A 14,712-nucleotide genomic window follows, 5' to 3' on the forward strand; every position below is an offset into this window, starting at 1 on the left:
ATGCAGTCACTTCCAAGGGACTTTTGATTAATGGTCAGTGGACTCAGTGAAACCATCCATCCCACTTGCAAACTTGGTTAATTAAATTATCTCCAACATTTTACACAGGACTTACTAATTTAACATATTCAATTTCCTTTTTTAAACACCTTCCTCAGCTGACCTGACAAGCCAAACTTTCTAAAGTCAAACCACTTTGGGAAAAAAAATCTAATTTAAAAACTTAAACAATAGCAGATCTCAAGATCTCTTATACATTCTGGTACCATTAATAAGTTTAGTGTAAGAAGATTCATGTGCTTCTTGACAGAAGAATCACAAGTCTAAAATCAATTACACATTTTAAATTGGAGTCACAAGGCTAATTTGTGCATACTCTATGCCAAAAAAAACCCCTTTTCAATGTTATGAATACTTTAAATACCAAATATATCACAATATGGATTTGATTTCTAAACCTTTTCAGGGTAAAAGGCATTGGCCCAGAATTACAGTTTGGATCTGGAAAAGACTCAGGTGTTAAAGGTGTGGTCCCCAGTTGGTGGCACTATTGGGAAGTGATGGCAACTTCAGAGACCAACCTTTCATGGAGGACAGAGGGCACTGGAGGGTCCTGAGACCCTGGGACCTGGCCCTTCCTCCATCCCCTCTCTGATTGTTGGCAGCCATGAGGTGAGCCCCCTCGCATTATGTTCTGCTCACTAAAGGCCCAAAGTCGGGCTGGGGATATAGCTCAGTTGGTAGAGTGCTTGCCTTATAAGCACAAGGCCCTGGGTTCAATCCCTAGCACCGCAAAAAAAAAAAAAAAAAAAGCCCAAAGCCATGGCACCAGGTGACAACGGACTGACACCTCTGAACTATGAGCCCAAATCAATCTTTCCTCCTTTTTCAGTTATCTCAGGTATTTTTGTCACAGTGATGGAAAACTAATATTCCCAGGGAGGAGAAAACTCTCCATCCTGCAGGGATTGGGATGATCTCTCTAGCACACCATAGGATCTCAGGGACAGAAGTTCCATGTGGTGGCAGACACCAATATCCATCTCCCCCCAACCCCCGCCTCCTCAGAAGCAGGACTTCAGGTTCTGAATGGGCATTTTGCCACCTGGAATAAAGATGGTATTCCTCAGCCTCCCTTGCAGCCTAGTGTGGTCTCACCACTACAATCTGGCCATGAGATAGAAATGGAAATGTTAAGTGGCCACGTCCGGAAACCTCTCTGAGAAGAAGCTGGAGTACATGTCCTTTCCCCCTCTGTTTTATCCACCTCCTCCATCTTGCCATCTGGACCACAGGTGTGATGCTGGACTTCAGTCACAGCCTAGACCTGGAGGGCCAGGACCCCACTCTGGGGTGAGGGGTCAGCTAGAGGATCCTGGGGTTCTGGTGACTCCAAGGAGCAGCACATCCATTTCAGCCAGAGAGAGATTCCTCCCAGCCTGAGCTTCTTGGCCATGCGATTTCACCCTCGTCTCATCTTCTCCCTCCCTGAGTCTGGACTTGGCCTGTAACTTGCTTTGATCAGTTACACATAGCAAAATTGTCATTGGGTGACTTCTGAGACTGGGCTTTGGGGGGCCATGCAGTTTCCACATCTGCCCACTTGGAGGGCTGGCCTGAGACTCTCATGTGAAGGAGCCAGTCTAGTCTACTGGAGGATGCAGGTCTCCAGCCAGGAGCGCCAGCTGCCGGGCACTCGAGTGGGCCCCTGTGGAACCTTCCAGTCCAGGCAGCCCTCCAGCGCTGGCTGCAGCTGTGTGAGGCAGCCCAGGCAGGATCCGCAGGGGAAACACTCCACCAAGGCGCAGACTATGAGACCTAAATTGTTGTTCTCAGCCAGAGTTCCAGGGTGGTTTGTTTATGCAGCAAAAGCTAAAGAAAATACGACCCTAACCTGCCCGGTTCTAACTCTTTCTTGAGAACAAAGCTGATCCGATTTGAGCCATGGTTGTTTGGAGTCTTGAGTGAACCAAATCCTGATGGATCTGTAGACCAGAGATTTTTTTGCTGGAATGTGCTACCTCAGGGTCTAGGGTTATTCTCTCTTGCTGGTGATGGATGGATATGTGGAGCCCTTTTTTAATTGGTTGCCATGACAACGAGGGACTCTATTTCCTCTGAAGAGGTTGATTTTGTGGGCAATTAGATTCTGGCCATACCATTACCTAATTCTGTGTGATCTAAGACGACAACCCCCCTGCTATACTCCCTGCCCTGTTTTGCAACCCCCACCCGAAGGTCAAAGCTGGCTTCCTTTGCTAATCTCTTTATTACCTAATTGAATTCTGAAGCTGTTTTTCCCTTTGCTGTCTGCCCAGGCTGTGACTCCAGTAGATATTGACAGCCTTCTTTTTGGATTCTACATCTCTCTTTCTGGGCTCCAGGTTATAATATCCCCAGAGTCAAGTTAGGGAATAAAGTTTTCTCTCACTCTGGGTCTCAGTTTCTTCCGTGCAAGATGGAGACAATACACTGACCCGATGGGGTTCTGGGAGATCACTGAGACCCTGACTACCAACCCCTAGCAGCTCTCAGTCCTGCTCAGAGGCCCTAACTGGCTTCTAGACTTGGGCAATCAGGGCTCAGTGGCTTGCTGTGGCCACCAGGTCTGCCGAGTCCACCACCTCCTGCACCCCACACCAGCCACGCTACCCTAAGTCTGCTTCCCAGGCCCCAGGGTGTTAGCTTCGCATCTCTGTGACCAAAATATCTGACGAGAACAACTTCAGAGAGGGAGAGGTTTATTTTGGCTCCTGGTTTCAGAGGTCTCAGTCCATAGCTGGCCGGCTCCAAGGCAGAAACATGGCGGAAGGGGATGGCGGAGGAGAGCTGCTCAGTTCATGGCAGCCAAGCAACAGAAAGAGGGGCGGGGAATGCATCAGGGGCGGATATAGCCCCTGAGGTCATGCCCCCAGTGACCTACTTCCTCCAGCCATGACCCACCTGCCTGTAGTTTTTACCACCTCCAGTAAGTCCATTCAAATGATTGACTCATCAAATGGATTGATCCCCTGATGAGGTCAAAGCCATTAGGATCCCATCATTGCCTAAAGCCCACCTCTGGACCCCACTGCACTGGGGAATCATGCTTTTGATGCAGGAGCCTTTGTGGGGACATTGCAGTCCAAATCGTAACATCCACTGTGCTCCCCCTCGGGGCCTTTGCCCCTGCCAGGCTCTCTTCCCTGCCCAGGATGCCCCCCCCCCACCCCGCTCTTTCCTGGCTGTCTCCTTCTCCATCCTTCAGGTCTTTTTAAAATGCCACATCCCAAGGGGTTGTCCCTGACCACATTGTCAAAAAAGCCAGCTCTTCCATCTCTCCCCTGCCTGTCAAAAGTCATAATAAACATAGCACAATTAAATGATAACCAAAATAAAAAATGAAAGCTCTTAGGTGAAAACTTTTGTCCACAAATATGCTGCCCGTGAATGTTTACAGCAGCTTTCCTCATCATTGTCACGACCTGGAAGCCACCGAGATGTCCTTTGACCAGTGAATGGATGAATGGTGGACCACACATCCAGCGGAATATCATCCAGACAAAAAGGAATGAACTCTTAAGTCACAGGGAGGCCCGGGAGAACCTTCAGGGCACATGTGGAAGAAGCCCATCTGGAAAGCTGTCTACTGCAGCCCCAATGCATGACACTCGGCAAAGGCGCAACTCTGGAGGTGGATAAAGTCAGCGGTTGCCAGCCAGGGGTTTCCAGAGAAAGGTGTGGGCAGGTGGAGCCAGGGGGTCTCCGAGGGTTATGTGACACTTATTCTGTGTGCGACTGCAGTGGTAGGTACATGTCACTGTACATTTGCCCAAATCTGTAGACCACACAGCCCAGGGAGAAAACTCGAATAATGTGTCAATATTGTCTGATCAATTGGAACAAATGTCCCACACTGATGCGGGATATGGTGGCGGGGATGAAAGAGTACCTAGGGGTTCTGTACTTTCACTCATTTTTGTTCTGTAAAGCTAAAATTAAAAAATAAAGTCCATTAATTTTTTTAAAAATTAAAGCTATTATTGCACATGACTTATACGAGGTACCATGGGCTTTATTTTTTCCTGTCTCATCTTTTGCAGGAGTGGAGGGGATGTCCCCATGGGGAATGATCCGGCCAGCCAGTTGACAGCATGGGATTGACAGAGTGGCATTCATCACGTGGCCCTGGGTGTACCCTGACACCCTTGGAGGAAGCTCTGAGCTCCTGACCACAGGGCCCACAAAGCCCATGGTGATCCGAGGTCACCGCAGCCCTGCCCCACACAGCTCCCTCCCATGATGCTCTGCTGCCTAGGACTCCAGGGGGAGGCGGTTTCCAGTGCTCTTTGAAACCTTCCGATTCTACTACGGAGAAAGGCTCTGTTTGGTGCTGGAGAGTCTCAGAGGCCCTCTGATGCTGGCCAAGTGTCCTTTTGTGTTGTTACTAGCAGCTTCAGAGTGGCCCCTCCTGGTGGCATTATTCCTTGAATTCATAGTTCTCCCACTTTTCTTAATGGAACGTCATCTCCGTTTTCCACTTGTGGCAATAACATCAAGTTTCCTTCTCAAATCAACTTACTCACAGAGGTTTTTAAAAAGTAATTCAGATTAGAGAAAAATGTTAAGAAAAGGTAATACCAGTGGCGGACTCTGGCAGAGGGGAGTTAGATGTCCGAGTTTGAGAAACAAAGTGAATCCTCAGCACCCTTTTAGCAAGGACCACTTGCAACAATGTGGTTTATCTAAGCTCATAGGTTGGAATACATTCCTCGCAGGGTTATCAATAGCAGCAATAGCGATAAAATCGCGACATAAGCAACTCAAATGTCCATCCCATTGGAATGGCAGCCGTGGAACTTTTCATCCAGGATTCTTTCGATGCAATTAATAATGACACCAGGATGAAGGCACAGGCTTGGAAAATCAAAGGCAAACTAGATATTCATTCCCTCCACCCATGAGGAAGTGCTTAAGGAAATTGTGGCATATGCAATTTGTAAACTGTTATGATTGTGCAGATTTATAATTCACACTTACAAAGAATGTGTAAAAAATGCTTAAGCATATCATCTAGAGTTCAGAGACGAGTAGAGAAACCACCCCGGGAGGAAATATGTTAAAATGGATTGATTATTGCTATCTCAGAGAGGAGATCAAGGGGGATAGCTGTTTTCTATATTGACTTCTTATGTGTAAATATTCATGCTTCACTTTGTCCAAGAAAACCCTGATTCAGTGCACCTGACCAATGTCCTTTCTTTGACTGAAATCCTCTACTTGTTCCCTTGTTCCTGACATGAGGCTCACAACATGGCCTGCAGGTTCTGTGTGATCAATCTCCCGTCGTGTCTAGATCACCACTCAGGACACCCACACCAGCTCTCTCCTGCTCCTCTTGGGTCTCAGCTTCAAAGTCATTTCCTCGTGAAGCCCTCCCAACCCAGATCAGGCCAGGTCTCTGCTCCTGACACCTGCGGCTTCCCTTTCCATCCACCGCTCCCCAGAGTAACTCTTCATATCTTTGACGTAGGTGTTTGCTCTACCGGGTCTTCCCCGCTGGCCTGCAAACTCCTTCAGTGCAGAGGTCGTACGTGCATTGACCAGGGTGGGGCTCAGTGAGCATTCATTGTCTGAACCCTGACCATTGGTTGATACCACGTGAACGTTCTTGATGCTTTTCTGGGCTTTATGAATGTTCCTAAATGGGCAAGAGACATTATCATGATCTGTAAAATCGATAAGGAAATTGAATAGCAATATTCCCTAGTGCCTTAAAATACAATTCGATTTGCACAAATTTGATTTGTATGCTTGCCAATGATGTATCTTTTATGTAAAGCAAGTCCTAATTCAGAGGCTTTTCTCCCACGGGAGTTTAAACCCCAAGACCACATTTCTCAAGACAGAGATGGAGGGTGGGGCGCTGGGGCTCTGATCCCCTTCTGCAGACACATCTCTCAGGCCAGCTCATTTCTGCAGAGCGGCTTCTCCACTGTCATCCTGGCCACACTGAGCTCGCCCGCCCCTCCTGATGAGCCAGGGGATCTTGGTCCACCTAGGAGCCATGGGTCCAAGGCCTGTGGCTGCTGGTTAAGAAAAGAACATTGTGACCACAGCTTTGATCCCAAGGGGAAAACAAAACTCCTGTGCTGCTTCTGGTCCCCTATCTCTTATCTTCCCTTTGGAGGTGCCATTAACTGGCAGGTCCCCTCATGCTCCCTGCAGTCTACCCTCCCTGCACAGCCACCGCCATCTCTTTACATCCAGTTCAGACAATTTCTCCTGTGCTTAAAACCCTTCAGCAGCTGTCCTCCCATCGTAGGTCAAAGTCAAGGTCATTTCCAGGGCCCTCGAGTTGGCCCAGATCAGGATGCTTGGATTGCACAAGAGGATCCACCATCATCAAGGTGATGGTAGATGTGGGAACACTGCTGAGATGCGGGAGACCCTGTGCCATCTGGTCCCCTCGTTTGGGCAGCCTCGCTGCCCATCTCCACCTTTGCTCGCCTGCAGCTTCCTTCCTCCTCTGGGCGGGAACAGTCAGGCGCTGGCCTCAGGACCCCTGCACTCGCTGCTCCCTCTGCCTGAGGAGCTCTTCCCCATCCCACCCAACCCTTGCCTGGACAACCGCAGGCTCCCCACTAGACCTCCGACACAGCTCTGGTCACATGTCACCCCTCAGGAGGGGCCTTGGTGACCTCTCTGAGTAACCCTGCCCTCCACCACTGGCACCCCTAACTCTTGCTTCTCCTTCCCACCACTCAGAACCCACTGACACCCTGAGACCTACTGAGGACTTTGCCGGATCACCAGTGAGTCCCCTGGTGCTTAGCCAGGGCTGGGTATTCAACAGATGCTCAATAAAAGTCTATCAGACACCAGATGGCCTTGAGTAGGGAGGACGCGGACACTGATGACTCAACAACTCTGGGCCAGACGCCACCCATCTTCTCACCCCTGACCTCCTTCTACCCTCGAGGGTAGAAACCGTCCCTGGCATTTCAAGATGAGGAAACAGGCTCAGTTGCTGTGTTGGGCAATTCCTGGTCGATGCAGATCAGATATTACATGTCAGCTCCTAAAAGAACAAAAGACCCCATGATATTATTAATACCATTTTCAGAAGAGAACTCTGTGTCCTGGAGAGGTCTCAGCCCACCTCCCACGGCGCTAGCAGAGCGGGACCATGCTTAGGTCCCCAGGCCCTGGACTCGGTACAGTGCTCCTTCCTCAAGTTCAAAGGCTGTGTGGATCTTACCAACAACTGAAAGCACCCCTACCCTCCCAGACCCCAGGACCAGCATCCTGTGGGAGCTCAGTGGGCGTCATGAGGGGTCTGAGAGAGAAGGGAAACTTCTCGTCAGAGGCGATGGGGGATGAGGGGCGTCCTGGGGACAGATATTAATGGGCTTGGATTTAGTGAGACCGAGACAAGACAGGCCGTGTGGGGAAGCATCACAGGTGCAGATTTACATATCAGGCGAGTAATTATAAACATCCGTTATAAATCTCCATAGCTAACGGGAGGCGACGGGGACCCAGCGCAGGAATCAAGAATGCGAGATGACACCTATTAGGGAGCCGCTGTCCCAACTCTGTCCTCGGGATTTCTGTCGCCTTCACGTTGGGGTCTTTAATTAACAGACAAGCCCCATTGCTGGGCTCATTTGTGTGAAGGGCTCAAGCTCGAGGGTGGGGGAGGAGCCATCCAAATCCGAGGGATCATAATGACTGTCACGATCATTATGACAAGGCGCTGCTCGCCGGTGATGGTGTACGGCGTTGTCATGGGAACTGCGCGCCTATTAGTAACGTGCATTTTTAAGGTTACCAGGACGTTGGCATCCCCTAACCAAAGACGGCTCTGTGGTCGCTGCGCAGTGGCCTTTGTGGCATGGACAAAGGGTCGGCATTCTGAAAGGCCTGCAATGCTTTTATCCCGATTCCGATTCTGGCTTGCTCTATGTCCCCACAAGTAGCTCATTAAAAGGATCTTGTGGGCCCTCTGGGGTGCAGGAAAGTCCTACACCATGGACAGAGTGGCGGCCACACAGGTTTGTACACACGAACATTACACCTCAATGACATTTATGTTTTAAATGTCACTGTCTTACCACCAGCAGAACGTTTTCCCTTCTGCAGGAATGTGCCTCAACCCAGTGACATCAGACTGCTATCACCAGGTGCCACCCTGTGAGAGGGGACTGCCATGGGTGTCGCACACTTCCTTCAGACCCACCATCACCAGGTGCCACCCTGTGAGGGGGACCACTTTAGGTGTCGCACACTTCCTGTGTCTCAGCCAGGGAGACATTCCCAGGTACTGTCTTCGCCTCCATCCAAGGAAGTCCATGTTTCTCTCCCCATTTGACAGATTGGAACCTGAGGCTCCGCCGAGGGCAGCAACTTGCCCAGAGTCACACAGGGAGGCAAGGTCTGAGCCCAGGTCCTCTGTGACCCTGGGCCATGCTCCCTCTACCCTCTGGCCCTGCCTCCTGGTGACCGAGTGAGATAAGCTGAGGAAAGGGAGGCCAGGACAATAGTGTTTTGAAATCCACAGCACATGGGGAAGTTTTTGAAAATTAAAATGAAGTCATAAAATAATGGCAAGAGAGTGATTTGTCTCATGTCAAACATACTCGTTTGTCCTACCTAGTACTTTTTAAAAAAACCTGACTTGTCTACACTGAAACACGGAGGCATGTCATGTGTGGATCCAAAGTCCAACTGCCCTGGGACCACAGTCCCCATGGCATATGCTCTCCAGCTGCTCCAGACCCCACCAGCCCACCCTGCTCACTAGGTGGGTGGCCGTCTGCTGCCTGGTGGTCTGGCATTTGTTCCTCACCTATTGGAGGTCACGTTCCAATTTCCCTCTCCAGAATGACCTGCCTCTTCCCCACCACGTCAGTGTGGTTGAATCCTCCCTGGCTCCTGCACGGCCCGTGGGGTTTGGTCCTGACCAATCAGAGCATCGCACCAATCCATCCACAATGATTGGCATTAGCTCATGACTGGATATGGGACCCATTTAGGGTCAATGAGGTATAATGAAATTTTGACTAGGATCACTGTGAAAATAATGCCTTGGACTTGAACCTGCGTGGCAGAGCCTGGAGCTTCTGGCAGCCATCTTTTTAGAAGCACCTGGAACTTCACAGTGAATCCAACACTGAGGAGAAAGGAGTCCACTGGTGGAAAGGTCCTGAGGTCCTCAGTGAACTCCTTGATCAATCTCTACCTGAAGCAAAATATTGCCATACTTTGCATTTATATAAGCCAACACATTGCCGTGTTTGTCCATTCACTTAACCCATTTGAGATAGTCAATAGTGATTTGTTTGCAAATGACAGAAAATGCTTCCCGAGAGAATCTCCCAGGTTAGCCTACAGCAGGACCAGGATCCTTTGGGTGACAGAAATCTAAACATCAACCTAACAGAAAGATGGAAATTTTCAATGCTGAATCAGCAAGGAGTGGCAACGTGTTGTGAGATCTGAGTCCATAAAGTGTTCAAGCAGGTTAAAGTTTACTATCCAAGTGTCCATTTTGGCACAAGGTAGGTGGTTGGATAAGATGAATCCACACCTTAGGTTCCTTGCACAGGAATGGAAGTGAAGTTTCTTCCAATGAATGTGAAGAACAGAATACTCTCAGAAGAGGATTTCCTCAATACCCTGGGGAGATGCTTCCTCTACACCTGTTAGCCCTGACTTCTAGATCCCAATTCTTTTCTCTACAGCAATTACCACTCTCTCCAATTCTACATTTATGTGTTTGTTTACCTGTTCATTTCTCTCTCCCCCACTGTCAGTTCCCCAAGAGCAGAGGCCTGTGGGTTTTGTTTTCCTGTACCTCCCACCTAGCAAATGCCTACTGCGCACAGTGGGTCTGCAGCTTTGAACCTTGAATGACTGAGCCCTCCCCACCCCTGTGTTTTCTACGATGTTGCTCAGAAAGCCAGTGTTCAGAGCGTCCCCATGGGGTCTGGAGCCATCTCGTCACTTGCACGCTTGACCTATTTAAAGACATCTCATCTGTACCATTTAGTGAAGGATGTAGCTTTGTGTTTTTGTTGGTGTTTTTTGTTCGTTTGGCCATGCTGGGGATTGAATCCAGACCCTCGTGCATGCCAGGCAAGTGCTCTACCACCGAAGCCATACAGCCAGCCCTGGGATGTCATTTCTAGTGTCATTCTGCCACCTTGTCACTCAAGCACACTCACCCTCATTAGGAACATCTCTGTCTCTCCTGTCCTGGCTTTTCCAGCATAGAAGGCAGCTGTGTTTGCAGCATCTCTCCTGGTCCTCCCTCATGTGTGGTTGAATATTTAGCTTTGACATTGGAGGAAAAGAAAGACCATGGAGGAAAAGAAACTCTCATTCGGGGGACAAATTTTATGTGCTAGGGGCTTTGCATATATGATGTCATTGAATTCTCACAACCATCTGAAAAAATTGGTGCTGTTACCCTTTATTTTTATAGAAGTAGTGAAGCCCAGAGAGGTCCATCATTTACCCAACGTCACACAGATTTAACTTTCAAATTTAAGACTGTGGGACCCTAAAAATTTTGGCTCTATCATGCCACAGTTTGTTTTCAAACATGACTGTATGTGTTTGTGTGTGTACATGATGAATGTGCATGTGTGCAAAATGTGTACAGATGATGATAGTATTCATTCCCTAGCATTCTTTTCTGCAAATGGTCTTTTGTTCTCTCTGGGACTTGGGCTCACATGCACTCACGCACACAGACACACACAAATCATTAGCATCTATTATTTATTGTACTGGAGGAGCAGGAAATTACACAGGCCTATTAAGGACTAAGCAAATTCCAAGTAAATTGCATAAATGGGATTTTTAAAAAGCACACAAAGTAACCCAAAAAACAATCTATACATTTCCAAACACCGTGAGAGACCGGGGGTCTGTGAGTGAAGAGGTGTGCTCAGAAGCATCTTGTACAAATTATCCAAGCTTGAATCTGTTTTCTCTCCTGCCCAGTCCCATCTTCTGGACACACAAACCCAAACCTAGTGTGGGGTGGGGGAGGACTGTGAAAACAAAGCCCGAGGCACCAGGAGGTCTCTGCCTCTGATTCTGGGTTATTTGAATCAAGGGAGCTCATTTGGCCTCAAACACTCAATCATTACTTCCTCTTTCTGGTTTTATTTGGAGACACTGAGAGGAAGGAATCGCCCTGGGAGTCGAGGAGAGCTTTCTCTTCCCAGGCTCTGACTCTAGACTCCCTCGCCCAATGCCGGGTGCATACGCTGGGCCAGATGGACTGGACTCCTGGCAGCCAATTCATCTGCTCAAGAACATGGCTGTGCTTAACCTCATCCACTTGACGGTGCTTCAGTTCACCATGGGGGAAGGAGTGGGATACCAACTGGTTTAATTAGCTTAATGAGAGCTGAGGGAACCGGTCCACATTCTGAATTTGTTGCACAGAACAAATTGGTTTGCTTTGCTCCCTCCTTGATCATTTAAGAATTCAGAAGAAGAGCAGCTTTGTGCAAGGTACCACAGGCACGGGACTTCCAGGAACTCAGCTCCCCGAGAGGTGCACTTCCAAATCACCAGAGCTCAGAAGATGCAAATCAGACACTGAACCCACTCGAAGACTGGACTCCCCCCTGGCAGAATTTCTGATCCAATAGCAGGCAAACGGTTTAATCTTTTCACCTAATGCTTGGTCTCCAAGGTGAAGTGCACAAGGAGATTATTCGAGGTTTGAGAATACAAGGCTAGGATTTCTATTTATGTTTTTTCCCCCCCCAAGTTTTTGCTTTGCTTGTTTTATGGTACCTATGTATATTGCCTACATGGGGGCATACTTTTTTTTTTGTTTTGTTTTTTTAAGGGTATATGATCAGGAAAGTCTGGAGATCATGGCTCCAAAGAACAAGTCCCTCTGGAGTTGGGGGCGGGTCATGAGAACCGGGTGGAGGGATACCGAAAGTGGCGGTTGGTGGTTATAGAGGTCTAGGGCTCTGAACCGAGCACTGAGCTCATTGGAAGGGGGATCTCCATTCTTTCTCATCAGTGACCCCAGACAACTCCCACAGTCCCCGCGGGAGGGAGAAAGGCTGGGCTTGGATACGTTGTAGCCAGTGCTGGGCTGAGCATGCGGGCAGGTGTGCGCAGGAGCGATGGGCGCGCTCCAGGACGGGGCGGTGCCAGGGGAAGCTCCCGACTCCCCTGCACCGCGCGGGGCTTACGCGTCCGAGGGCTCCGCGGAGTAGGCGTAGGGGTCTTCCTGGGACCGAGTCACCACCTTGAACTGGCGCCGGAGGAAACCACCGTAACGCTTCTGGTTGTCCCACTTGAGCTTGGGGCGGATGCGCCGCAGGAACCCCCCGTAGCGTTTGTATAAGTCCTCGTGGCCCGCCCTGTCCCCGTCCCCGTCCCCGTCCCCAGCCACCTCTGAGCTCCTCTTGGGATATTTGCGCAGAAAGCCCCCATAGCGCTTGACCTGCGCTTTGGGGTCCTCCTCATTCAAGTCCAGCACAGCCGCCTCCAGGGCGCCCTGGTTCAGCTGGGCATCCCCGGTCAGCTCCGATTCCCCTCCCGCCCCAAACCCACCCGGGAGACCCCTGAGCCGCTCCTTTGTCAGGGTGCCAGGGAGGAATTTGCTCTTCTCTGCCTCCTTCAGGAAGGGACCGATGAGCTTGACCAGCTCACTGTAGGCTTCTTCCAAAGCTGCCTGGCCCTCCAGATCTTCCTTGCCAGTGAGCCCAAGGGTGGAGGGGGTGAGAAAAGACAGAAAGCCCTGGCATCTCTCCCACTCCTCGGAGGGCAGCAGGGCATCCTGGCATTCCAGAGAGCAAATCTGCAAAAGACCCGAGAGACCACAGTGGTCATGTCACCCCCGTCAAACTATCAAGTATTTCTTTATCTTTGGGTACTGGGATTGAACCCAGGGGCCCTTAACCACTGAGCTACACCCCAGCCCTTTTTATTCTCTATTTGGAGACAGGGTCTCACTCAGTTGCTGAGACTGGCCTTGAAATTGCCATCCTCCTGCCTCGGCCTCCTGAGCCCCTGAGAATACAGGCATGCATCACTGTGCTCTGTCCTATCAAATTATCAAAACACATGCTCGAAATTACTGAGGCCCTGTCTCTAAATAAAATATTAAAAAGGGCTGAGGATGTGGCTTACTGGTTAAGCATCCCTGGGTTCAATTCCTGGTACCAAACAAACAAAAAACCCACACATGCTCTGCCCCACCCTGGAGCCCCTTTTTCAATATCTGAGAAAATCAAAATGAATGGCTTTTGCTAAGCACTGGGCCACCCATTTTAATGCTCCCAAGGGTGCATAGAGGCAGGTGCCCTTGTACTTGTGTGAAAGAACAGACAAGTCATGGAGAGTGGAAACAGCTTTCCCAAGGACACGTGGCTCCAGGCAGCAGTGCCAAAATGGGGCTCAGATTGATCAGAATTGATCTTCCCATGGAGCTCTGCGTGCTCCTCCAGAGGGAGAAGATGGTTCTCCCAGCCTTCTCCGGTGTGAAGGATGCTGGGAACACTTGACAGGCAGAGAGCAGTGCAGCCTGGCGTAAAGAACACGAATGTGGGGTCACTGGGGGCTTCATAGGCGTGGAGTTGGGGGACACAGTATCTAACGCCACAAGTCCTGCTTCTCCACCTGAGATTGTCTGCGCAGCACCCCAAAAACTGTGAGAATCTCCATAAACAGGGGCTAAGATCATCTGTGAAATACTTTCCACCACTATCTCACAGAATCACCCACATTTTGCAGAAAAGGAAATTGAGGCTCCAAAAGGGGTTTCCAGAGTCAGGGAGCCTAAAGGGACACCCCAGACTTCCTGCCATCGTGGGCGAGGCACTGGGGAGAGTCAGACAGAGGAAGGCCTACAAGGCCAGCGAAGAGATGCTAAGACCCAGAAGAGGAACCAAAGTTTTGAGCCTGTCCAACAGATCCCAGCAGTTAGGTGGTGGAGACAGCTCTTCTCCTGAGAGTGACTGGATTTAGGGGTGTCCATCAGCCGGCAGGGGAGAAGCCCTGAAGAGTGAATGTAGATCTGCTGACTGCAAAGTCAGCGCCTCATGATTGACAGACACTCCCTGTTGCCAGGCATCCAGCTCCCTGGAAACCTGAATCTGTCCCGGCCCCAGAGAGCCCGTGGTGGTGAGGTGTGGGTGTGGGTGGGTGCTGGGAGGCAGCGGCCCCTGGTGCCTAGGCTCATCCACGGGACAGGGCAGACGAGCCCTGCACGGGGTGGGGTACTGCACAGGGTGGGGTGCTGCACAGGGTGGGGTGCTGCACAGGCACAGGCCTGGGACCTCCCCTCTCTGGGCTCCACGCTCAGCAGGGCCTGGCATGGAGAAAGCCTGCCGGAAACCTACCAGGGGGTTGATGGGTTTGGGTCCATCCTGGGTCTTCAGGGCACACCAGGAGCACCAGGACAGGCAGTCGGCTGCAGCAGAGGGGAGAGCGAGGAGGCAAGCGGCCATCAACAGCCCCGGCCACCCCATTCTGTCGTGGCTCTTCCTGCTGGGAAGGGAGAAGGAGAGGACGATGAAACCGATCGATCTACCGATCGACTGATCGTGCTCTGTGGGGTGCGGAGCTGCAGAACCATCTCTTTTACTCCTGCCAGAAGCACACAAGGCACGCATTCTTGGTCCATTCTACATCTCAGGGAGGTGAAGCAGGTGTCCAAGGCCCAGGAATTGACAAGTGCTGAGCACC

At 50.3% G+C, this 14,712-nt stretch overlaps 1 protein-coding gene across 1 annotated transcript; it reads right to left on the reverse strand.

Annotated features, from left to right (window-relative positions):
- Positions 1–11,909: 11,909 nt before the first annotated feature.
- Pdyn (prodynorphin) lies at positions 11,910–14,495 on the reverse strand. Its single transcript, XM_047535670.1, has 2 exons — positions 14,367–14,495; positions 11,910–12,823 (listed from the first exon to the last, which is right to left on the reverse strand). The coding sequence occupies exons 1-2, from the start codon at positions 14,493–14,495 to the stop codon at positions 12,209–12,211; spliced, it is 744 nt and encodes a 247-aa protein (XP_047391626.1). The 3' UTR covers positions 11,910–12,208.
- Between the last annotated feature and the right edge of the window lie 217 nt (positions 14,496–14,712).

The sequence above is a fragment of the Sciurus carolinensis genome, chromosome 2, assembly GCF_902686445.1.
Source record: "Sciurus carolinensis chromosome 2, mSciCar1.2, whole genome shotgun sequence".
Lineage (NCBI taxonomy): Eukaryota > Metazoa > Chordata > Mammalia > Rodentia > Sciuridae > Sciurus > Sciurus carolinensis.